This window comes from Gobius niger (assembly GCF_951799975.1).
Source record: "Gobius niger genome assembly, chromosome: 2".
Classification (NCBI taxonomy): Eukaryota; Metazoa; Chordata; class Actinopteri; order Gobiiformes; family Gobiidae; genus Gobius; species Gobius niger.
In genome coordinates this window covers 23,416,676-23,442,716 of record NC_136853.1, presented here as the reverse complement: position 1 = coordinate 23,442,716, position 26,041 = coordinate 23,416,676, and the positions used below count along the sequence as shown (strand labels likewise).

Sequence of the window (26,041 nt, the reverse complement as noted above, 5' to 3'; positions counted from 1 at the left end):
CTTAAACTGATTCAAGGGGCTCATTTATCAAGACCGGCGCTTAATAGCGAGTGAATAGAATATAGCTCTCTGTGGCAGTGAAGCTTTAAATCTTCATCTGGACTGAGTTGGTTATGTAGAGGACGGAGCCTGAGACCAAATGACTCTGCTTGAGAAAACAAAAGTGATCAGCAGCAAACACTTGGTAAATGACCCCCTAACTGCCTTTTCCTTCATTGCAGCAACATAGTCTGAGGTTCTGTATTGCCCTAATAATCAGTGTACATTTACCTGTAAAAACTAGCATTCACTCATACACTGTTCTGCTGTTTTGCTTCTAGCTTGCTTCTATAGCACACATTATATCAACTCATTGTGAAAGTATCTCACTCACCACCAGCAAAGTTCCTTCATTCCTCATATTAACCTATAGTGAGCTCTCATCTCCATCCCGCTCCCCTTTAATACAAAGAAACTAGGATGCTGCCTGAGTGTTGTTGGAGCCAGTGATATAGAAAAACTCCTTCATTCTGTGTTTGGGGCATTAGAACTAAAGGTTTAGTTCATGGCTGTACTATTAGCATGGCCAGTCACCTGTCGGACTCCAAGAGAGTGCACCTGGTTGTCAATCGACTGTCAATTCAAGCAGGGCATCATGTGCAGAGTAAAGCAGAGAAATGTGTCCTTCACAAGGAGACAACTGTGGCGTAGATTACTTCAGTAGGAAGGCAAAAAACAAAAACCCCATTTTATGTTTAAAGAAAGGTTTTCACCTTTTCACTCTATGACTGTCTTTCTCTCTGTATAGAGAACATGTAGTACGTTTAGGAATGACACCTGAACGTGTTTTAGAAATGTGTATAATATATTTAATATATATTAACATTATTATAGTATAATATTATATACAATGAAGGTTCTTGAGTCATCTTCTGTACTCTGTAGTTGAAGTGTTGTGTAAGGTAAGGTACTTTTCCTGTAGGGAAAATTCATGTAGTGTGCTTACACAACTACAGAGTACAGAAGATGACTCGAGAACCTTCATCGAAGATGGGCAACTCCTGTACGACTAAGAGCCTACACAGACATAATATTATAACATATATTATATATATTTTATGAACCAGTACAATTCTGATCTCTTGATGACCCATTGGCTCATGGGAAAACGATATCAGCTTATTGTTAAACTAGGCCAGGTCAGACTGTTGCCCCCCTTCCTGTCACACTTCTGCTGCCCCTGACCTCAGGAATAGGCGGCGACTCACACGTTCCTTCCGGACCCTTTTTGCCAATGTAGTTTATGTTGACATTCAAACTTTAAAAGGGCAGCAGTCACTTTGATTTGAATTGGTGCTGCGCATAAAGATCTGAACAAGCACAGAAACAATACAGTGCAATAGTGCAGTGTGTAAACCATATTGTGGAGGAAGGACAGAAAGGGGAAGGCTGTGTTTTTCTAGAGTAGGACACGTCAAACAGGAAGTGCATGGTTCTGAAAACGGAAGTGCTGAAACAGCTCTTGAGGGGAGAGATAAAACAGAAAACCTGTGAAATCAGATGCTTTGTGTATTGCTCTTCTAGTTCGTCACACAATCGAAGCTGACCTTAGTGAAGCCTTACTTGCCAATTCATTTTACTAAAACGTAGTGTTCAGCGCTCAGAACTACTGCTGAGGTAAAAAGAACATGCACAGTAATTGCTCAGTAATTGGCTGCAATGCTACGTCAGGATAATGCCACGAAACAGCAGCTGTCACAACTATTGAACCTTCTTAAACTTTAAACCTTCTCAAACTCAAGCCTCAAATGAAAACATCTGCCATTGTCAATGGAATATAATGTTTCAAGGCTCAAAGACCGCTTCCCAACCCTCTTCATGTGTAGTAGGCGACATTTTACCTGGTTTGTCCTATAAGTGTCAGTAACCACTGTCTGTGCAGCTGTAAGTGTTGCAGTAGGTATAAGTTGCTTTGTTGTTGGTGCACATTAAGAACACATAGTGGATCTAAGTTGTGATTAAGCTGTGTTCTCTCTGATGACTGCTGCAGCCACTATCTCCTCGCGCACTTGTTTATCACAAAGAGCTAATGAAGAGGACTCTGGGCCAGCCAACATATGCTTTTGAGGCCAGACAATATGTTGTAAGTGCGTGCGTGCGACGGTCAGTGAGTGTGGAATGCCTCCGTCTGAGTATCCAACGCTTTGTGTGTCAGTACTAAGAACACAGTGGCCTCATTGGTTTTGGCAGATTTAAATGTTTTTTCTTTTCGTGGCATATCATTTCTATAAAGAGCCTGTTTGTCATAAATACAAAGGAGGCTAGTGTGTTTGTCTTGGTATTGATCACATGGCTCAGACACATGAAGAAATCAGGCCAATGATCAGAAATGATGATGACCTCATCCCACATCACATGTATCTGCTTAAGGTTTCCAGTCGCTTACTGTGTCCTGCAGCTGTTTCAGAAAAAAAACAGACAAAAAAACATCTCTGAGGAGTCAATTCACAAAGTGTCACAAGCATCTGACAAGAGCCAAACTACTCTGTGGGGGCTCTTTCCATCCTCAGTGTCAGCCCTGTGTGCAACAGTGACGCCATTTTGTGTTATTTTGTAAAACTGCTCTAGTCAATACAGCTTCACAACGACTGTAAATCAGCTGACAATACCCTGAATTTGTCCCTTTTTAAGACCTGTCCTTTGTGCTGTCGCTCTGACGTTTTATGGTCGTATTGTCTGTGCCATACATGCCTCCAACTGTATCTCTAGTTTTGGTAGATTTAAAACAAATCTGAATGGCTCCCTACCTGGCAGCAGGAGAGGGCTGTTCAGTGAGTGCTGAGATCTACTAAGGTTATACTCATCTGTTTCACCAGCCAATTGTTGCTGATTGATGACCTCCACATGTTCAGCAACCCCAGCAATAACAGACCAGATTTACCTAATATGTGCTCTGTGATTGTTTTTTTTATCCTCATTTCACTCTAAAATGTGGGTGCTTTGGATGTCTGTGCTTTCTGCAGGGTTTGTTCTTGTTATGTGTGCAGCAGCCCGTTTGTCTGACGACTTGCTAATATATCACGCGTAGCTGTGGCGCCCTCTGCTGTCACTTTAGGTAACTGTAACGACTGCGGAAGGAAGTGAAAAAAGTACCCAAAAAAAAAGTACTGCGATTCATTTTACCGTTCTATTACTCTTCTTCCTTTCCTGCAGTTTTTATGTCATTCTTTAACTCCACGCTTTCGCAGAAGAATGGCCTTTTTTTTCTAACCAACATCTCCCATTTTCCATTTCATCATACATGTTAAAGTGCCAGATTCTGCTGTCTATATTCACGGTTTGAATTGCATATAGATTACAAAGTTTGGCAAAAAAACCAAAAAAAACAACAACAACAACTCACCATCCATTGCAATTAGTATCTACAAACATGAACGAGAGCTTGTATTCTCTTAATGTTTTTGACCTGTGTCTGTTGTCTCTTTTTCTCCTGCTCCTCCGCGCCATTTCTCTCTCCTCTTCCCCATGAAGCTTTCTCTCAAGCTGGTAAGCATGACCGAAAAAAATAAATAGAAATAAAAAACACCCCTCTAGCTGCATGATCATAGCACGCATGTCACGCCTCCCCGGTAATACGGTGTTAATTGCTTCCTGTACGATGTTTTGCTTTTGTTTAATCACATTTTATCCAGCGCAAAGATGGACCCCCCCCCCAAACCTATGTGGTTTTGTTTGTCATCTTATTATTTGTTTTTTTTGTTTGTTTTTTTATATGTCGTCTTCGTCCTGTCCCTGCCAATGTCTGTCTCTGTGGTGCAGATCACACTCAATTCCCACGTCCGGAATCTCATTGAGGTGATCAAACATACTTCATGTCTAATGTCTGTGTAGTCCTGTGTTTCTGCAAAGAACACTAATACCTGTAACTGTTGATAGAGGGGACGGCCTCTAGCGGTGTCCCAGTGCATGCTTAATCAGACAGTGAACTATTCATTTGAAAGTGGGTCATTTCTTGACCATTCAGATTTTTTAATTAGCTAGATATAAAAAAGAAGACAACAAAAATCCTTAGAGTTACTTTAGACGGCATTCCCATTTGTGATGGACTACTAAAAATACAGGCGCATCTTAATATCACAAGATCACAATCATTCATTTCAATTGGGCTCATGTCGATTTGTAAAATAGGTTGTGTTCATGTTCTAGAATGTGATAATGTCAGGTGGAGGTATAATGCAACCCTATGGGAGAAAGACGTCAACCTCATCATTATTTGCCATCATTTCATACCACTTTTGGATATTCGCCTATTTGAGAAAAATACCTTTATCGTAGTCATTTATGCAGACAGTGAAGCCGTTGGACTATTTGCCAGTTTTTGTTTCATGTGGATTGGCACAGGATAAACCAAGCCAAAAACATCAGCATCTTCCCTGTTGTCATAGTTACCCTCATAGAATTCATAGCTTCCTGCCACTGTGCATAACTTCAAATCATAACAACGGCACCCAAGAAGTGACTTCCTGTTTCCATACAGCACGCCAAAATAAAAGCACACAGCTCGTCTCATTGATTAGATCAGCAGGTACTTGCAACATTGCAAAAATCGAACTAAATACACACATTTTAAATGAAGTGTTTTGTCTGTTAATAGTTAAGCAGAAAGAAAGTTGAACTAATGAATAAGATGGTGCTTTTATTTTGCCGTGCTGGATCGAAACACTTCTTGGGCGGCATTGCTATGGTTTGAAGTCAGTTATCCTCTTAACCCCCTCCTGAATCGTGCACATTTTCTCCAGTTTGGCTTTACCTATATCTAAAAGCTTCTTGAAAAAAGCGACAAAAACAGGAATGAGATAAAAAAAAAAAAATGCAGCAAAATTAACCAATGAAAAAGCAGAAAAAATGTGACAACAAAAGGGATGAAAGTGATACAAAAAAGTGGCAAAAGTTAGATGAAAGAAGATGTGAAAACAGTTACAACCACACAGCAACAACGTGAGGAAAATAGATCAGTTTAGATCAGCCAAACTGGAGAAAACACACTCGGTTAAGTCCGTGGTAAGTTAAACTATTGGCTGTTTCAAACGTTGTGATGTCACGTGAACACAACCTATTATAATAAAACATTACATTTTATGTGCATTCTTAAACCAATCTCTGCCATTCACATTTATTGAGATGCTCCTGTTCATGATTAAGACGCATGTTTTGCATGAATACTCACACTTTTTACTGTGTTGCATGCTTGGTAAGTGTTGCATGCCGGGATTAAGGGTAAGATCAACATCGGTAACCAGCTGTTTGCCTCTGTGCAGTGAATCCTGAACAAAAGTAGCTCCACCAGTGTCCCATGGTGCCTCTTATAACCCAATCAGTAAGATAGCAGACCACAACCTATTCAGTTCAACATCAGAAATCAGTTTTTCTAGGTCAACCAGATGTGCGGTGCGTTCACTGGCCAGGACAGTGATGCAGTGTGTTTACTGAAAGTTTTAACGGACTGCCGAGCAACATGACTCATCGCTTCAGTTGCTGGAAGCATCTCCATCAGGAAATATGATCTACCAGCGGAAAAGATACATTTTCTCACACACACTTTTCCAAGACAGGCTTAAACACAATTAGCATCACCATGTAACTAGACCTTAATGACGTTTATGACAGCATAGTGGTTGCAGATGAGGTGTTGAACTGATTAGGTTAAGGTTAATAACACAAATTGTGATGAAGACATAGAAAGCTGCAGTATCATCCTAATCTTAAGCAAAATTGGCAGCATCTGCAAAGCTGTAATCCCTAAAGTTCAGAAGGCTCAGGAGATACTGCAACAAAGTAGAAAATAGCCCAAATTCAAAAAGATATAATGAATAATTCACTATGGAAGCTGTTTTTTTAATACTTCTCTTGCCTACGCTCTTGGTTTTTCTCAGGGATCCGGGCCAGAGGACTTCAGCCATCTCCCCCCTGAGCAGAGGAGAAAGAAATTGCAAGGAAAGATAGATGACCTAAATAAGGACATCCAGAAAGAGATGGACAAGAGGTATTCTAAAAATAGCGTGAAAGTGTAAAAGTGATAATCTGCAGCTCAAGGCACTCCGATGTGTTTTTGCTCCTCGGGCTGACATAAATAACTTCTCCTCCCAGGGATGCACTTACGAAGATGAAAGACGTGTATGTGAAGAACCCCCAAATGGGAGACCCCGCCAGCGTAGACCCACGGCTAGCGGAAATCGGAGAGAGTATTGAAAAAATGCAGTCTGAAGTTCAGAAATTTGAGGTGTGTGCCAATGGCTGATCTCATTTGGAAGTGATACTCTTGGACAGGCCATCTTGTTTGGTTCAGCAGTGACTGTAAATAATGAAATGGCTCAGATACACGTCTTGAGTTGGGGCAGGGCCAGAGAGGCCTCCTGCTCTGCCATATTTGGACATTTGGAGCTGGGACGAGGGGCCCTTCTCTGAACAAAGGCATAAGCTGTGTTTATATTGATCATTGCAACAAAAGGACTGTTTTGACTGAGCTGGAATCAACATTTAAACTTAAAATCGTGAACTTATTGCATTTATTAGAGACAATTAAATACAGGACTTGGTACTCCATGCCAGTTATGTGTATAAACAATTATTCTAATGTGTGGTGCAGTTGTAACCCAGCTCGTTGTTTCGCAAACTGTGGTAGATCTGGACCTGGTGACACTCACAGCACCATATTGTTCATGATGCCAAAGGTTTGAGCTCTTTGTTTGTTTCAGGGGTGGCTAGCAGAGGTGGAAGAAAGAATGCCCTCCAAAAGCGATACACAAAGGAGAAGTGTGATCTATGAGACACAAAATAACGCGACCACAGTGAGCAACAACTGTGCACAAGACCGAGAGAGGTATGGCATTTTTACCCAGGCATCTGTTTAGTTATATCTATACCGTATGATGAACCTTCGACAGAGGAGTATGTTTTCATAGTGGTTTTTACTATGTGTGTGTGTGTGTGTGTGTGTGTTGGACCTCGAGCAGCCCTGATGGCAGTTACACAGAGGAGCAGAACTCTGAGACTCAGGTCAAAGCCAGCATCAACCCGAACCCCACGCCCTCTACGCCAGACGACGATGATGAGTTTGATGATGAAGAGACTCTACCCACCATTGGCACCTGTAAAGCCCTATATCCCTTTGAAGGTACATGTGACAAACAAACGACGTATAACTTATGATAACATGGAGTGACTAATGAAAAAGTGTGTGATTTAAAGCGATCTGTTGCTTACTCAATTCATACTCACTTCAGTGTATTGTATATTGCAGGGGTAGGCAACATCAACCCTTCAGCACTTTACTTCCAAGTGTTGGAGGGTTCTGTGCCTCTGGCCCTCAAGATGATTTGGAAAAATATTATTACACATATCAATGAGTGCTTTAAAGCAGTACTAAGCAACTTGTTTACCTTAATAAATCCTTTCCGTAGTCCCTCTGGGGGTAATACAAGTGTTAATGGGATGATTGAGGGGTCTTTCATCTCCCCCTGGTGTCTCTGGCCAGAAAACCACACTTGCGGCTTTCCCTTCTCCGACCCGGAGGCCCCAATACACACCAATGGAATCACGAAGAAGAAGTTTGAGCGAAATTTCTTTTATCTCCATTGTGTAATTGGATGAACAATATCCCTCTCTCTCTTTGTCTTTTCTGTCAGCGTAGTATTTACTCTCACGGACAATTAATGAGTAAAAAACAGCAACATGCTGTTATGGCCTCTAGGGGCACAAGTTACTTAGTACTGCTTGTTTGAAACGTGACTAATTCTGTCAGTTACTTTAAAATGTCCAAACAAAACCCCTAATAAGGTAAAATATTATCTCCACTGGCATTTGTAGAGAGCGGTGCTTTACTTTGGACTGAAATTGGCAGGTTTGGTGCTTGGTCTTTTAACAATGCAGTAAACCGGCCCTCTGCCAAGCAAACTTGCCTGCTGTATTATATTGTGTACCTCAGTAAATGTGATTTTGTTTTTTAGGTAAAAATGAGGGCACTATTGCAATAGCAGAAGGGGAGCTCCTGTATGTTATCGAACAAGACAAAGGCGATGGCTGGACTCGAGTTCGCAGAAACGAGGAAGAGGAGGGATATGTCCCCACAACCTACGTTGAAGTCTTTTTGGAAACGAATGCCAAAGGTGCTATGACATACATTTAAAGTCTGTTTTCTGTCTGGACATGTCCAATCCAGGAATGTTACTGCGAGCCCAGAAACAATGCTTTATTGGACCAAACATTTGTCTGTGTGCCTCAATTTGGACAGTATTACTGTATTCATTTTGGTACTTGAATGCTATTTGTGTGGCACTAAGTCACTGCTGGTGCCACCGAGTGTTTATAAATCATAACAAATCAAAACACTGGAGTTTAAATGTAAAGTTTGTGTTGGTACTCGATATGTCTAAAATATAGTCCAGTAGTTCAGCTTAAAGCAATGTACACCCTGTAAATTTAAACTCTGAACAAGTAAATGTGCACTTTTGAATTCTATAATGCTGATCGAAACATAAGCTTTGTGTTTTGGTCACCTGTAGCCTGTACAAATGCATGCTACTACTCTACAATCATGCAGCTAGACATGTACTTTAACCTGCTGTAACATAGCATAAAAGAAAGTTATTTTTGTAGATTAACTGAAAGGAAAAAAAATCTCATATTGTGGCATGTTGTAAAATACATGTTAGACTGTATTATGTTAAAGCTTTGAGCGCAGGTTTTGTAGACCAGGTGTAAGATATTCGACACAGACACCTTGTAAGATTGCATTTCCCGTGCTGCATTTCTGGTAATGATAGTTGTGAGCTGTTCTGGTCCTTTTTTTCCAGGCCTTTGGTAAAGGAATAAAGACGTACAATAGTGCACTGTGTTACACGGTGAGACTGCGCCTAGATAGAAGCAGCAGCTCCTGAGCTAGACTGCATGGTCTTTGAACAGACATGGGGGCACAGTTAGAGAGCATGGTGTGTGTGGCCTCGGTAACGTAATCATACTGAGAAAGACGCCTGATCTTTCTATAATTCATTCAATTCATTATAAATCTTTGTTTGACCTTCTTTCTGCTCAACAGCTTTGATAGATTTAACTGGCACAGCATGGTGGTTTTGAAGTGAAGAACGTAATTTGATTAATGGGGGCATATTTTGCCTTCCCTCATTGTGTAAGAGCAGCGTATGACATCATGCATGCTGTGCACTTCTGCAGAGTGACAGACAAGTGATCAGTTTCAGCATGTGCCCAAGTCAAGTTTAAAAGCAAGTTATAAAATCGGCTGACATATCTGCATAATGCTGCTTTGAAAAGTCAGTTTATTTAAAGTAGTCCTGTTTTGAGACACAATACTTTATTTGAACCAATTCAGTTAAGTTACGATAATATTTCAAAGTTTTTCCTTCTTTGATTCACTATTTGAATGTTAAGTATAGATGAACTTTTCTGCACTAGTAATGTTTAAGTCTTTTAAAAACATGCATTTCTTCATTTCTTATCCAAATGTAAGTGTGTGCTTTTGTTTTATTGTTTCTTTGTTTCCGTTCAGTTTTCTAATTCTCTGTACTTTTTGGATTGCAGATTCCTTGAAGTCAGCGTGAGGTAGGCTGAGGAATGGCAGGGCAAGCAGTCTTGGAGAAAAAAAACAACTACTTTCCACAAACTGACAGATAAAGTTCAAAACTTTCAGTAATCCCTAACCATTTCAAAATTACCAACTACAAGACACAATTTCAGAGACAAACAATCGTTTCCATTCCTAACATTGGCAGCGCTCACAAACACAAAAAATAGCTTTTCGCTTTGCTGCAAATGAACTAATGCTTGCACACTGACAGCCTCTCCCGCCTTTTACTTGAGCTTGTTTGCACACACTTGGCAGAGGGTGTGGCCAGAGACGGGACAGTGACCGACATGATGAGTATAAGCAAACAGGAAGAAGTCATGTACCACCTTCATCTGGTCGTGTGTTTGTGAAAGTCACTTCAACCAAAAGAACATTCAATCACCTCACATTTTACCGGAGGCCTGTCCTGCCGTACAAAGGTGCTTAACGTGTACCAAATGCAATGGCGTTTTAGATCGCATACACTATTTTCTAGGTAGAATTAGTTTCGGTATTGTTTGCCGTCTTCATTGCGACTTGAATTCCTGTCACACATTAGTAGATTGACAGTGCCTCTTGATTTTGTTGATTTACGGTATCCCTTAATCACCAATTATGCACAACGTTATGACCACTGGTGTAGTTCAACATTCAGTATCTTCATTTACATCTTCATTTGGACACCTGCTGTGGACCATAAGAAACAGGTAAACATTTTAAGACCATATATTTCAATTAAGCTTAAAGGTACACTGCATAACATTTTGGACGATACTGTTGCGGCAAAACAAAAACACGCTCCTAATGACCAGCTCAACACAGATAATGCTGTTACTGCAGTGTGTAATAAAAGAGTGGATTTGGATGAAAAACTGACCAGTTTAAATCTCAAATTCTACTGCCTGTCACATCTCCATGGAAACGAGCTGGAGACGTACCCACTCCCGGTAAAGTTTAAAATCATATCTTAGAAGGGGTGAGCCTCATAAATGTTTGATTGTACATTTATGAGGTATTTTTCAATGGTGAAAACATCTGTCATAAAATTAATGCTTGTATTTAAATGTTATTTATTGGGTGAAATTCTACGCAGTGTGGCTTTAACGACTTCAGAAATATAGCAGTATTTACGCCGGTAGACTCAAATGTAAATCTGAACACTTATGTTAGTTCGGTGGCCATAAGGTCGTGCCTGATTGGTGTTTATGTGTTGTATACTATCTCCCTGTCTATTATTTGGGCATGTGGTAGTATTTTAACTACACATTGATAGTAGGTCCTCCATGTTTGCCTGTCTGTGAGATGTGTGTTCCATCTTCACCAGAGAAGATTCATCCACTTCCTATTACAACCTCACTGTTTTTTTTTTTCTCGTCACTTTGTCTGTCCTCTCTGACCACACCCTTCTCCTACCTCCTACCTATACTGACCCCCACCCCATTCTGACCCCGCCCCTCCCCTCACAAGCTGCTACAGACCCGCTGTGGTTGCTTGACACCTCTCTCTTTGGCAGGGGGTCTTTTCAGCATTGTGATTTTGCTGCATGCTTGCCCTGTCTTCCTCCTCTGCCCCTCTGCTGTGGCAAAGCCCGGGGCAGCTTGTGTCTGCTCTTTCTTTTCACGTTAACTGTCATTGCCTGGTCAAGCTGTTTTTCGGATTAATCTGGTCATGTGCCTATGGTAATACTTCACGTTGAGTTTCAGACGGCATGTTTCCCTGTTTTTCTTTCTGAAATGTTACCCCTGTCTCTCAAAAGCTCTTTTCTGGGAGTTGTTATGCGTACCACCATGCAATATGCATTCTGTTTTACTTTTAATGGTATGTAAAAAGTTTATATTGTAAGTTATGATCAGAGTGTTTCATGAAAGTTGATGTTTGTTTACAGTCATTATCACTAGACACAAAAACACAATTAAGTTCCTATCTACTGTATATGAAAATATACTGTGATCTTTTAAGTCGTCTGAAGTGACAGAATATGCAGCTCCTATTTTGTGTTATCACTGAATGAAAAGAGTAAATGCAGATATGTGAAAGTTAATGTGATATTTTAATTATGAAACTAAAGTGTTCGCTTATTTCCCATCTCCAAGGCACATATAATTTCAATCCACTTCTTTTAGGGTGCTTTTATATTATTATTTTTGCCTGAACCTACAATCTTGAGTCAAATTCACAATGTTTTGTATGTTGGCTGAAGCCATTTGTGTATTTAACGCCATGTTCTTTTTAACGTTTCAAAGATGGAAGCATTGATCGAACCATTGCTGTGCCATAGAGTCAAGCTTGTTTGTTTTTCAGCTAACTGTCAGTAAATATGTCAAAATACAAAGTTACAGTCGAGAATGACAATAGAAGTCACAAAACTGAGGCCAACCTTCTGTTCATCAGGCCACACTTTATCCATGCCCCAGAGTGATGTATGTACAGTGGAAATGGAGGAACAGAGAGAGTATATGAATATATAAAATTTTAAAAGGAAACATCTATTTTAACTATTCAGTCTTACCAATACTTTATCTGCTTCACAAAGTAAGACTTGTTTTAATTTGTGAGGTTTACCAAATGGTGTGTTTTCACACTTTCATTGTGTCCATTTGGTAGGCCGCGCTTGTGTTTCAGAGCACTGAATACTTTGTATTGTGTTTACTGTGCCAATTAAAAATGCCTGAAAAATACTTACCGATTATGTTGTTTTTTGTTTTGTAGAACTGCTATGGTTAGTGAAAGATAAAATACATCACATAAATATAACATTCTGATCTCACATTTATGCTATCAACGTTGCACTTAGAATAATGTGTTATTGATCTGACCCTATAATCACACATCAGTAGTAACGGTGGAAAAGTTGAGTTTAAACTTGGTGTAATATAGTTGAACATCTTGAGAGTGGCTGATTTTGAAAGAGCAATGATGGCATTTTGGTAAATAGGACACAACGATTTTGCTAATGACCACTAGATGGCAGCGTTGTTTCATACTAGACTGCAGAGAGTTTTGCATCTTTGTTCTGTAGGCAGTGTCTTTTTTCCTCTACATAAGCGGAGTGCACGTTTTCCAGTGTTTGCTTGCACTCTCATAATTTGAAATTTTATTTGAAATGTTGTTTTCCTTGGAGACCTGATTCTTTAGACTCTCCAGAAAGCGTCAAACAGCAGTTCACACAGATCTGTACAGGATCGAAGCATGATCTGCTCACACTCTGGCCACCTGAGTTACAGCTGCGATCCCTCACAGTTACCGCTCTCACAAATATGGCCTCACGCTGTGGAGCAGATGCAGCCCGCCACTCACACAATGCACTTCCAAACACTCTCATTGACCTTTGACCCTCTGCAGGCTTCTGCACTGTAAAGCTCTGGGAAATTAATGATGGCAATTTACAGAACTCTGGGGATTCAGTAAGTAGCTTCTTCATCCTCTTTCTGTACGAATATAAAGTGTATGGGAACATGTTCAGCAATAGCCTATGACACGCCTACATTTTTCACTATATATTTCTTCATGAAGATAGCAATGGTAGCTTCTGGGACTTTCATTTAACCTGATTCCAGTCGACTGTCTTCCATTCCTTCTCCTAGAAAGCCTAAATGTATAAATGTTTCCTTTCAAAGATGTAAACTTTGAGTTATATCCGTGGAAAAGTTGTACTGAGCGACTTCAGTATGTTTGCTTTGTCAGCTCCAGTCGTTTGCACTTGGAGCGTGCATTGAGTTTGCTGTAAACTTCAAAAGGAGCTGCTGAAATATTAAGACTGGAGCCTGCATGGAACAGAGAATGCAGAGGTGAGAAGGTCATTGTAATGGAGAACAAGGCAGAACAATGCAGATAGACAGGCAGCAGTGAATCAAACGTCCTCTGCCATGTCACTGTGAAAACTGCTATATAGTCTGGTCTTGGATGAGATAAAGCCTCTAGTAGTAGTTATTCTCTTAATTCGGATAATTTTGTGTCATTTCAAGTGAAAAACAATTATTTGTCTGATTCAAAGTGGGCTTTATTCTTGTTCCATTGGCGTTAGCATTTTACTTTGGGATAATAATCAGTGGCTTCGGCCCTGGGTCTATTTGCAATAAAGAAAATCGGCCCTCCGTCAAGAAAACTTGCCTACCCCTGGTCTATCAGCTAATTCTCGCATGTAACGTGAAGTTTTGAAGATTTTATAGCAGAACTAAGCAACTCATGCCCCTAGAGGCCATAAGCGCCACTGCAGGTGTCGTAGCGCTAGCCCACAGTTAGCTTTGCCCGATAGCTTCTTCTTCGTGATGCTATTAGTGTGTATTGCGCCTCTGACCCGGAGGCAGGAAAGTTGCAAGGGTGGTTTTCTGGGCAGAGGCACCAGGAGGAGATGAAAGTGGGGTCTTTCATCCCATCAACACTTGCTTTACCCCCAGAGGGACTATGAAGGATTTATTAAGGTAAAGAAGTTACTTAGTTCTGCTTTAAGTCTGACACCATTGTGATTACACTGCAATTAGTAAAGCATTACCATTTTTTCGAGAGAGCACATCTTTTTCCTTAAACATCCTTCTTTTTCAACTGGAACAACTTTTTAGTATTATTATTTTTTTTCTACCTCTGTTTTAATGTCAAATGAATGTGTCACATCATTAAAGCACAGACGGGGCATGTAATTCAGTTGAATGTGTCGCTGTAAGGTGCCCGGTGTGTAAGTGTCCCATGGGGTGTTCCATGAGCAGAGTGTTCCTGTCTGCTCTGGAGCCGTGTGATGGAGAAAGCAGTGCACCTCCAGACTCCGGTCACGTCTGCGCTGTGAGCTGGAGGAAGGCGTCTGTCTGGGAAAATCATCAGCACACTCACATCCAGTCTGCTGTGGTTAAAGGGGTTTGTTTTTCGAGGTTTAATTCATGGTCCTATTTTAGACCTGTTTGTGTGTGTTTTGGAAATGGTGGCTATGTCGTATTTTTCATTAACCTATTTCCAGCACAACCTATTACACTGTTATCAGTCGATACACAAGCAACGGTGAAAAAGTCTTCAAACAACACAACAACGTAAAGAGTGATAAGTACAACTCCTACAAAGTGTATGCCCGATATCTGAAACTTTTACTCAAGTGAAAAGTCAATACTTAAACAATGTGAATTACTCTGGAAAACTTGATGAAACATATTTACTCTTCAAGTCATCTCATTAGAGTAAAATTTGGTAGAACTATAAGTCGCACTCTTTTTCATAGTTTGCCCTGGGTGCGACTGATACTCCGGAGCGACTTATGTTTCTTTTTTCTTCATTATGCGTTTTTTGGCTGGTGCGACTTATAGTCCGGTAAATACGTTTTGAAATGTGTAATTTTTATGGTCACTGCAAGGAAACATATGAAACTGTAAGATATTGAACTCATTCTTAAAGCAGTCTGTATCCTTTATTAAACAGACTATGCTTGGACAGGTGTTATCAAAACTGTACACACGAATACCATAATAAATCTCATATACTCCAGTGCAAGTTCTGAGCCTGGAGACTTTGATATACAGTATGTTTCAACTCGGAAAAGGAAGACACATATTTGACTGTGAACGGTCTATTTTTATGTTTGGAGTGATTGACGATTTGGTTTGGGAGAAATACGCCGTCTCTTAGAGCATGGGATTGTTCCTGTGGACACCTTTCATGTGTGCTGTGTTTATTGCTTATGTGTAAACAAATACTGCAACACGTGACCACAGCGCATTTGCTCAGAGCTGCGAGCTTTAATTAGCGATCACTAATTAGAGACAGTGTTTTGCACCCATAGGTCAAAGCTCGCTCTCTTTCATCTCACTCAGGAACTCGGCACCCTCACCCAGGAGCACTTTTACTTCCCCCCTCGCACCCCCAGTACAGGAGGGAACGAGCTACCTCACAGGTTTGTTGTATTTACTGTAAATCACTGGTGGTATTATCATCAAAAGTATTTACTCTTACTTATTTTATTTGCACTGTTACTACTACTTCAATTACTTAAAAAAAGAAAATCCTGCCTCACTTACCTGAACCTTTCCAGGAGGTGGGTGAACAGACATGAGCACAGAAGAAGGAGACAAGAGTCCAGTGCTGCGGAATTTAGCCATAAATGTTTATGACAACTAGATGACGATGACTACAACTACTACTACGACTTCTATTACTACTACTATGACCACTATGAAGGTCCCGGATTCGATGCCCGGGCCGGACAGGGACTTTCTGTGTGGAGTTTGCATGTTCTCCCCGTGTGTGCGTAGGTTTTTTCCAGGCACTCCGGTTTCCCCTACCACCAAAACATGTACAATAGGCCAGGCCATAGCTACCATTCGACGTGGCGTGTTTACATTCATGAGTCTTATGTGCGTTCATTTAAAGGAGCAGGCCACAGTTTTTTTCCATACTGAGATGTGTTCTTACCTGGGCTTAGACGAGTTGATGCGTACCAGTCTGGTCTTTGTGCGCACGCTCAGTCACGCAAAAAGACCAAACATGTTGTTAGCATTTAGCCTCTCCTCCTCTCCTCTATGGGGCCAAACAGGGGTGAAGTTAGAAGCGACCAAGCTCTTCCAAGTTTCCCTTATTTAAATACGGTTACGTGAGTAGTTACAGTAACGGTAACATCGTCTTCCACAGTGGTAGTTTGATCAAAATCCCGTGCCCGTCTTGTTGTGATAGTCTGAGGCTTTGGATTCTGAGGGAGAGGTGAGCTCAGTGCCCACAATGGGATTCCAGCGCCGACCTCTGTATCTCCACATGTAATTTGCTCTCACCGCTAGTTTGTAGATTGCAGGGTGACACCTTCTGCAGTTCATCCACAAGATCATCCTCTGCTCAATCCCACCATAAATCATGAACAAACATGCCAAATGATTTCCCTGTGAATAGCTCCTACTACAGGGGAAAACAACTAGACATTTTTAGATTCATTTGTGTTTGTTTTCCCCTGAGCCTGACAGTTCACAAATGTGATGGTAAATAGTAGTGATGGCAGAGTCCTGCACTTCCCTTTCTTGATCGGGTCGTTCCCTCCTTCTGCCCTACCTGCCTGGACACAGGTCAGCGAGGCGGGATTAGTAGGAAGTAGTATATGGTAGTAGTAGGAAGTAGTATGTGGTAATAGTAGGAAGTAGTATGTGGTAGTAGCAGGAAGTAGGATGTGGTAGCAGTAGGAAGTAGTATGTGGTAGTATTAGAAAGTAGGATGTGGTAGTATTAGGAAGTAGTATGTGGTAGTATTAGGAAGTAGTATGTGGTAGTAGTAGGAAGTAGTATGTGGTAGTAGTAGGAAGTAGTATGTGGTAGTAGCAGGAAGTAGTATGTGGTAATAGTAGGACGTAGGATGTGGTAGTATTAGGAAGAAGGATGTGGTAGCAGTAGGAAGTAGTATGTGGTAGTAGTAGGAAGTAGGATGTGGTAGTATTAGAAAGTGGTATGTGGTAGTAGTAGGAAGTAGGATGTGGTAGTAGTAGGAAGTAGCATGTGGTAGTAGTAGGAAGTAGGATGTGGTAGTATTAGAAAGTAGTATGTGGTAGTAGTAGGAAGTAGGATGTGGTAGTATTAGAAAGTAGTATGTGGTAGTAGTAGGAAGTAGGATGTGCCAGTAGTAGATGTTGATTATGTTTTGCAAGTAGACATAATGGCAGAAGCAGAGGGCTATGTAATTGCAAAAACAACCATTTTATTTTACTGTGTATTTCATTAGTTTGGTGCACTCTAGTTTTGGTATACTCTAGTTATGGTATACTCTAGTTTTGGTATACTCTTGTTTTGGTATACTCTAGTTTTGGTGTACTCTTGTTTTGGTATACTCTAGTTTTGGTATACTCTAATTTTGGTATACTCTAGTTTTGGAATACTCTAGTTTTGGTATACTCTAGTTTTGGTATACTCTAGTTTTGGTATACTCTTGTTTTGGTGTACTCTAGTTTTGGTGCACTCTAGTTTTGGTGTACTCTAGTTTTGGTATACTCTTGTTTTGGTATACTCTTGTTTTGGTATACTCTTGTTTTGGTATACTCTAGTTTTGGTGTACTCTAGTTTTGGTATACTCTAGTTTTGGTATACTCTAGTTTTGGTGTACTCTTGTTTTGGTATACTCTTGTTTTGGTATACTCTAGTTTTGGTATACTCTAGTTTTGGTATACTCTAGTTTTGGAATACTCTAGTTTTGGTATACTCTAGTTTTGGTATACTCTTGTTTTGGTTTACTCTAGTTTAGGTATACTCTAGTTTTGGTATACTCTTGTTTTGGTATACTCTAGTTTTGGTATACTCTAGTTTTGGTATACTCTTGTTTTGGTATACTCTAGTTTTGGTGTACTCTAGTTTTGGTGTACTCTAGTTTTGGTGTACTCTAGTTTTGGTATACTCTAGTTTTGGTATACTCTTGTTTTGGTATACTCTAGTTTTGGTATACTCTAGTTTTGGTATACTCTTGTTTTGGTATACTCTAGTTTTGGTGTACTCTAGTTTTGGTGTACTCTAGTTTTGGTGTACTCTAGTTTTGGTATACTCTAGTTTTGGTGTACTCTAGTTTTGGTGTACTCTAGTTTTGGTGTACTCTAGTTTTGGTATACTCTAGTTTTGGTGTACTCTAGTTTTGGTGTACTCTAGTTTTGGTATACTCTAGTTTTGGTATACTCTAGTTTTGGTGTACTCTAGTTTTGGTATACTCTAGTTTTGGTATACTCTAGTTTTGGTATACTCTAGTTTTGGTATACTCACTTGCTGTCTATAGCGAGGATTAAACATCTCGCTATAGACAGCAACATGAAAGTGACTCTCAACAATAAATCATCTTTTTCTGCCCCTGATTTGCTTCTGAGGGAGTCAGAGCAGAGCTAACATAGCCCCGCCCTATGTGACCTTTAAACAGGCTTTAATTAAGAGCCGGTCCCCTGGCGCCCTCACTGCAGCACCTCCTACTGTAACTATAAAAATGATGAGCCTCATGATCAATCATGGCTGAGATCTCACTGATATTCAGGGACATTAGTGATGAGGTCTGACTGTAAACGTTCTCCACATGAATGCTGCCACATGAAACTCTCTAAAGCAGTGGTTCTCAACTGCTATGGCGTCGGGACTCACCCTGGTACCTGGACTTGTAAAATATAATGTCAAATATTGTCTTTTCCTCAAAAAGGTTTATTTAAAAGTATTAAATAAACCAAACAAATAATCTGAAATGATGACATAAACAACCCAATAACAGTCATTTTGATAGATTTGTGTATACTATATATATATTGTATACTTTTTCTGCACATACATATTAAAAGAAGAAAACTGCTCTAAAGTGAAAGGCTATTGCTTGAATTTTGCAAGTAAGAAAGAGCAAGAAAAAGAACAGAGAAAAAGAGTGGTTAGAACAAGGACATAAAGTACCAACAACAGGATCTTTGGACTTTTATGACTCATAAAACATGGCCGTGAATACTTAATATGTATCCCAAATGAGAATAGTATATGTAATATATCTTGCTCGTCTCATTCACTCAAATGTCTGAAGGCTGGTATCTCCTCCAACATGAAACAATGGTGGTGGTAAGTAAGGCACATTTTCCTTTTTTTTGTAGCATGACAAAAATAAAAAGTGAAGTGAAATCTTTTTGTGTGCTCTGCATGTGGCACACCCATACTGTGGCTGAAAGGCTGTACACGTCTTATTGTCTTGAAAAGTACACATGGCATTTGGGATCGTGCAATTTTCCAAAGATAATTCCGTTTCTTATGTTTTAGTAAAGATTTAGCTCTGCTCTGCGGATTTTTCAGCCTCCTTTTTCTGCGGAAGGGAACTCACAAAGAGCTCCTTGTAAGTGCAAGACATTTAGGAACAATTGACATTCTCACTCTCTCCTCTTTTTTTTTTTACAGCACAGCCATGTTTTCTTGCAAAGTTTATTTACTCTCTAGTTGTCTAGCAACCGTCACAACAATACCCTCTTCTCTGCTGTCGCTGGTGGTCAAAATGATGATGGTGTTTGCCAGCTGATTTTCATGCTGTTCAACACTGTTCAGAACCTACTTTATAAGATGTTTTTTTTCTTTTACAAATCAAATGGCCGACAAACATAGCCTGATCTTTGCTATATGAGGACTTTTGGAGTTGGAGCCAAATGATGGATATCTGTTAAGTGTGACTTGGGATCAAAACGAGGCTGGACTGGGAAGATCTCAGTGATGTGCTTCTTCCGCCGCGTGCTCCCTCCTCTGTGCTCAATGTTTTTTGGAGAGAAAAGAAGCCGGCGAGTCCAAAGCCTCCGGTCTGCCATGACATCATCGCCCTCACATCTGGAACCGCTATGGGCCGCTCTGAGTGTGTGCGTGTGTGTGTGTGTGTGTGTGTGTGTGTGTGTGTGTGCGTGTGGATGTAGGAAGGGGGCTGCAGAAGAATGGGGGCCTGGTGACACATCAGCAGTACAGAGAGCACAAGGATAATGTCTGAGAACGACGAGAGCAGAAGACGTATAGTGTAAACACATTCTAATCGGAAAAGACTCAGGATGTGGAAAGTGTGGGTGGTGAATCGGGGGGGGTATGACCCACGATCTGTAATGATTTGTGGTTTATTCTTTGAATTTGTTAAGCTTTAAATTATACATTTATTTCCTTTTAAAAGTCACGCAAAATCTGCCACCACTGGATGGAGACGTGGCACATGCGTGTTCTATCTGTCTCAAATAAGTGCCAAGTCAAGAAGACGGGTCTAATTAGATTTTTTTTTTGTATTAAAAATGCTGACTTGCTAGGTGGTGCTATTGAAACAAAAAAAAAGTGGGAGTATCCCTCATATCATTCACACGGCGTTCAACCAAATAAACAAGATCAATTTGAAAGAATGAAGGAAGGAAGAGGACACACATTTACAAAGCTGTTTACCAGATGTCTGCTCAAATGCTCTGGCAGTTTTAAGTGGCCTATTGTTGCCCTGTTCCAAACAGGCATCACTTTTATTTCCCTGCTGCCATTGTTTGGTTTAAAAGGGCCGGGTTTATAGTTGTCTATGTGACAGAGCAGGGGGCTGGCTACAGAGAGGAGATACTTAAAAGCCATTATGCAACAGAAAAAAGTGGAGGCCAGAGAACTAAGAAGGAAGAGAAAGGAGAGAGGCCATATACACACAACAGTTCAGGCCCACGTGCGCAGGAGATAATGATGGACGCTGAGCCCGAGCCAAATAGGAGAGGTGTGCAGGCTCCAGTGTTGCCTGTGGAGCACAGTGGACCAGAGGAGACTCCAGATAGAACTGTGCTGTGCTCCCTTCAACGCAGTCTCTAACCTACACTATCTCTGTCAGCCTGAGTCCTCAGGGCCACTGCCAACATGACTAACCTCTGCAGTCACTTCTTTTCCTTTCCATCAGCAACATCAGCGCCTCATGGCCAAGCATCACTCCTGCCAAGCGCACGCTCTTCAAAAGTTACTAAAAAGGGTAATGTGGACATGCAGCCAACTCCCACCCCCAGCCAGGAGTCAGAACAAGGCCTCCACCCCCACAGGGTGATCCTTTCTTCTGTCTGCAGAGGTGGAAAAAGCTCTGACTCAAAGGGTGCTAAATTCCTTTCCCTATGTCGAGGATTCCCCAAGGAAACCATTACCAGTACAAGTTGCCACATGTTGCCAAACTTGAGCATTGAATATTTTTGTTTAATTCTAATATAATGTTGCTTTATTTAGCTACCTTTTGGCCCATCGGCTTTATTGGACTAAACAACACAGGGTGAAAGGGGACGAAGAGCAGCAAGAGATAATCAGAAAATGATTGGAGCCTGAACTACCGCTATGTGTCCTCAGACTCATACATGAACCTTTAGTTTAGACTTTAGATCACTGAGGGCAGAGTTCTAAAAGTACAAAATGTAATAAAATACCAGACAATGAAACCAATCAGAACAATTCCACACATGACTACAGCACTGATCCAATAGATTGAGAAAATATCATAGTAGGGACAGACTCAAGTGATGCTGCTGTGTATTCCATTAGTCATTTAGCACCACAAACATAATATCAACATATTTATGTGTGATACTACGGATGCTTTTGCCCTAAGGAAAGATATCTGATTGATTTTGAGTACTCAATGTTCAGAAGCTGAAGCTTTAATTATATTTTCCATGTTTTGGATTTGGCTCTCTTTGATTTATTGCCTTAAGCGATGTTGTAGGCTCTAAAACATTCTTGTCAGAGATTGGCCCCTACACAATTGTGTCACGCTCAGAAAAGTTCAGGCAAGGATTTTCTTGTTCTTGGCCTCAGCTCACATTTGTTTTAGTTCTGAAACACAGATTGCCTAAATACAACATACATTTTCTGTATACCTAAGTTGTACTTACACATTCATATGTGTGTGCATACATCGTGTAAAGTGAGTGAATGTTACTGAGGGCAGAAAGCACAGCTGTGAGTTTATAAATCATCTTGGAGAAATTCGGCAAAGACCAAAGAAATAAATAATTTCCAGCTGCAGTCTCAAGTCAGCTTGCCTTCATCTATCCTCCGAACATCACGGTAATGAACACCAACAAGCTGTTTTCCATCAAACAACACAATCTGTGCCTTCCCTTCGCCTTTCTGCTATTTCCTGCCATTTTCCACACAAGTCTATACTCATACAGGGAAGTGCGCCATAAAATGTAACTTTTGCTGTTGATGGAAGGAGAATACTTGCCTCTTTTAGGGTAGGGGGGCAAGACCCGGGGGCCTGTGAAGAAAAGTTTGCCTCTGTACATCAGAAAGAGTAAAAAAAAAAAAAAAAAAAAAATGGAACTCTGAATTTCAAAGCAATTGTCTTCAATTGTTTCCTGAAAAGCGGTCCCTTTACAAGTGGCGTTTATCCATAAGGGGAAAAAAGAGACATGGATGATTCTGCTTAAAAACACAATCATGAGTATTTTCTATTCAGAACCCTTTGGGAGGTATATAAACAAAGGCTATATGGTCTGTCCTTTCTCTCCTAATTATCCACTTTCCATGGATTAGTTGAACTTTCCATGCGATCATCTATTTAAACACATTCAAGCCACTTTTAAAAAGATGGAAACTTTTCATTCTCATTACCCCACACTATGGCTCATGGTGATAAAAACTCCAAATGAACTAGTTGAATGAACTTGTAGTGACCACAGACATGTTACAACTTTTCTGCTTTGGTCTTCGCAGGCCTGACCTTATGGTTTCAATTACAAGCAATACATGAGGAACTTATTCAAAGAACATACAGCAGAGGAGCGAGAGAGGACCTGTTAGGTTAGAAGGAAACAAATGCCTCAAAAACATGTGGCTTATGGGGTTGTCTCTCCTCAGACCTTTTAACGTCAACTTTTTGGGGGATCATCACCATGGAGATGGTCTCTATGGAGATGTTATTGTAGTGTTTTGACAACAGGTGTCCTTTGTTCAAATTTCAACATTTAGTTGCCTTGATACATACAGCAACCTAAAACATAGATTTAAAATAAAAAGATGACATTTTTTTCAACTTCTCAGAAATAGGGCTCTACGGTGTTCAAATCAAGCGGCGGTGAATACAACGCTCTGCGCTCCATTGAAAACAATGGCCGATCAGTGGCATTGGGCAGCTGTCATTGGATTTCAGAGGATTTATTAAGGTGAATAATTGTCAGATTGTGATGAAATGTCATTTGATAACCACGATAACCCGCATACTGAGGCAAAAGTCCGATATAAACAGAAATTTGACTTAATTGGTCTCGATGAATATCTGCCAAGAGGTCGCCTAGTACCCGTCAATAATCCATGTTAACTTTGTGTTGAATTTCACGCATTTATGTTTGCTTTATGAGAAATAATCATGGCCTAAGTTAAAGCAGTAGTAACTCATGCCCCTAGAGGCCATAAGCGCCACTGCAGGTGTCCTAACATGTTGTGTTTTTTACTCATTAATTGTCCGTGAGAGTAAATACTACAGAGGGATATTGTACATTCAATTACACAATGGAGATTTTTTTTTTTTCACTCAAACGTGGCTGTTAATACTGTTTAAGTGGCGCTAGCCCGCAGTTAGCTTTGCCCGTTAGCCTGTTAGCTTCTTCTTCATGATTCCATTAGTGTGTATTGGTGACTCCGACCCATAGGCAGGAAAGTTGCAAGTGTGATTTTCAGGCCAGGGGGAGATGAAAGACCCCCCAATCAATCCATTAACACTTGTATTACCTCCAGAGGGACTACGGGAAGGATTTAGTTACTTAGTACTGCTTTATACGTAATGCAGACTAGAAAAGGATTTAGAAGCTCTAAGGCAACGTTCTTTCTAGTTTATTCGGCTTTAGGTTTAGCAAAAGCACGGTTTAAACGTGTCATGACATTAAACATATGATTAACAATTTAAAACATAATCCACACAATCAGTTTAGATTTGCAGACATTGATTCTTAGAACACATAGAACATCCAACCGCACAACAGCTTTTAGGCAGGATTTACTGAGAAAAACTCAATTTATTATACACAGTCTGTCATTCACAGGCAAAACTGCTGTCTAATACCACCATTCTTCTTCTGTGGTGCACTGAAATGACCCGGATGCTAGAAGAGCCCATACAGCTTTCTTGGATTGCATTTGAAGAAGTTCCGGACCAAGAGCAGTTTGTTTTCTCCCTCTTGGCAGTTTCAAACGTTTTGAGGGTGTTCCCAAAGGACCTATAGCTTTAATAATCTGCAAATAACCATTTTTTAAAGGAAAGTATTGGTATATTGACACACAGTTCATGTTTAGGCTGCTATAGCAGAAACGATGACAACAATATGAAGATTGATTCAGCTTTTTTCACACAGAGCTGAAACACCAAACTGGGCGGCAGTAATTAGAAGTCCATTTTACAACACAGGTCTCAAATCTCGGAGCATTTAGACACAACAGCTCTGATTTGTAGCTGCAGTAAGAATGATATAGATTAAAGGGATATAGCTATGTCCATGCTGAAAGTGTTGAATTCACAGTTATGCACTTGCCTGCCCTGCCACGAAAAAACACGTGGTTGTAATTATCCAACAACAAACGTGCAGAGGAAACGGAATCCTTTTGCCAGACCTATATGAAATTACTGTTCTCGCCTGTTTCAGTAACGTTTTGTTTTTCTTTTCCAAAAGCTGCTCCCCCACAGTGTATCCTACCTCTCGGCTCACGGACATCTGAGCCTCTGTTTTGGTATACCCACAGCACCTTTGTTGAAGCTCGACTGTTGAATTATGTTTCCATCAAAAATAAACACAATATACAGTACCTTCTCTTTAGGAAAAAGTACAATTTCTTTGCTTTGTGCCGGCCTTGCAATTGTGTTAAATGTATCGGTACAATCAGTGATGAAGTGTGTCAACAACTGTACCGCCCGATTTCAGTATATTTTGGACAGCCACCTCCCTCCATCCCCGCCCCGTCCCCCCATTCACTTAACTGCCCCCTTCACCCCTCATTAGAAACAAAGGATCTCACCATCGTTTTTGTGTTGGGACTTTGTCTTTTTTGGGGGTTTTATGTAAAGAATGGTTGAAATTTCTTTAGAGCTCAGACGAACTATCTCAACCCAAACTTCTCAAATCCCTGACGCTTTTTTTTTGGGCCATTTCTCAAAGAATATGAATGAAAACACACAAAGTTTTTCTTCACTCATGGTCAGTGAAGCCATTTATTGTGAAAACTCATTTCAAATCACCATAACAAAATGAAATACCAAAATGACCCTGTTGAAAAGTTTGTACAGTTCTTAATACCGTGAATTGCCCACTTTAGCATCAATGACAGCTCTGAGTCTTTTGTGGTAGTTGTGGAGAAGGTTCTGTATAATCTAATGGTGAAGTGGCCCATTCTTTCATTCATTCAAAAAGCCTCCAGTTCCTGTAGGTTCCTGGGCTGTCTTGCATGAACAGCGTGTTTGAGATCTCCCCACAGACAGTGGTTCAATGATATTGAGGTCAGAAGACTGAGATGGCACTAAGGGGACCTTCACTTTATTCTGCTGAAGCCAGAGTCATCAGCGAAACACCTCCATAAATCACAGTAGGTATGGTTCACTTTTCATCATAGGCCTGATGAGAAGTGCTCCACACCTACTGCACCATAACTGCTGTTCATGCAAGACAGCCCTGAAATTTACAGGAACTGGAGGCTTTTTGCCGAGAAGAATGGGCCGCTTTACCATTAGATTATACAGAACCTTCTCCACAACGACCACAGGAGAATCCAAGCTGTCATTGATGCTAAAGGGGCAATACACGGTATTAGGAACTGGGGTATGTAAACGTTTCAAGGGGTCATTTTGGTATTTTATTTTGTTATGGTGATTTGAAATGAGTTCACAATTTTTTTTCCACAATAAATGGCTTCACAACATCACTGACTTAGCCTGGCCTTAGCCATCCGTAAACTCCGGTCAATTATTATTTCCCTACATGTACGTCTGGGTCTGATCGCCTGGGTCTGATCTCAGCGGCCGCGTTACATCGGTTGA

The 26,041-nt window shown here is 40.6% G+C and overlaps 1 protein-coding gene across 18 annotated transcripts in view; it reads left to right on the top strand.

Moving 5' to 3' along the window:
* The window catches only part of fnbp1b (formin binding protein 1b), a 39,095-nt gene extending 28,743 nt beyond the window's left edge, over nt 1-10,352 (top strand). For 4 of the 18 annotated variants that reach the window (XM_079581504.1, XM_079581503.1, XM_079581499.1 and 1 more), the window contains 9 exons: nt 2,030-2,122; nt 3,511-3,525; nt 3,799-3,834; nt 5,913-6,022; nt 6,127-6,259; nt 6,735-6,859; nt 6,993-7,153; nt 7,986-8,144; nt 9,574-10,350. In XM_079581504.1, the coding sequence (XP_079437630.1) occupies nt 2,030-2,122; nt 3,511-3,525; nt 3,799-3,834; nt 5,913-6,022; nt 6,127-6,259; nt 6,735-6,859; nt 6,993-7,153; nt 7,986-8,144; nt 9,574-9,593 (852 nt within the window). In that variant the 3' untranslated portion in view covers nt 9,594-10,350. Of the gene's footprint in view, nt 1-2,029; nt 2,123-3,510; nt 3,526-3,798; nt 3,835-5,912; nt 6,023-6,126; nt 6,260-6,734; nt 6,860-6,992; nt 7,154-7,985; nt 8,145-9,573 lie in introns of all 18 variants that reach the window. The other 14 variants (XM_079581500.1, XM_079581490.1, XM_079581501.1 and 11 more) reach the window with 10 other exon arrangements.
* The last annotated feature ends 15,689 nt before the right edge of the window (nt 10,353-26,041 follow it).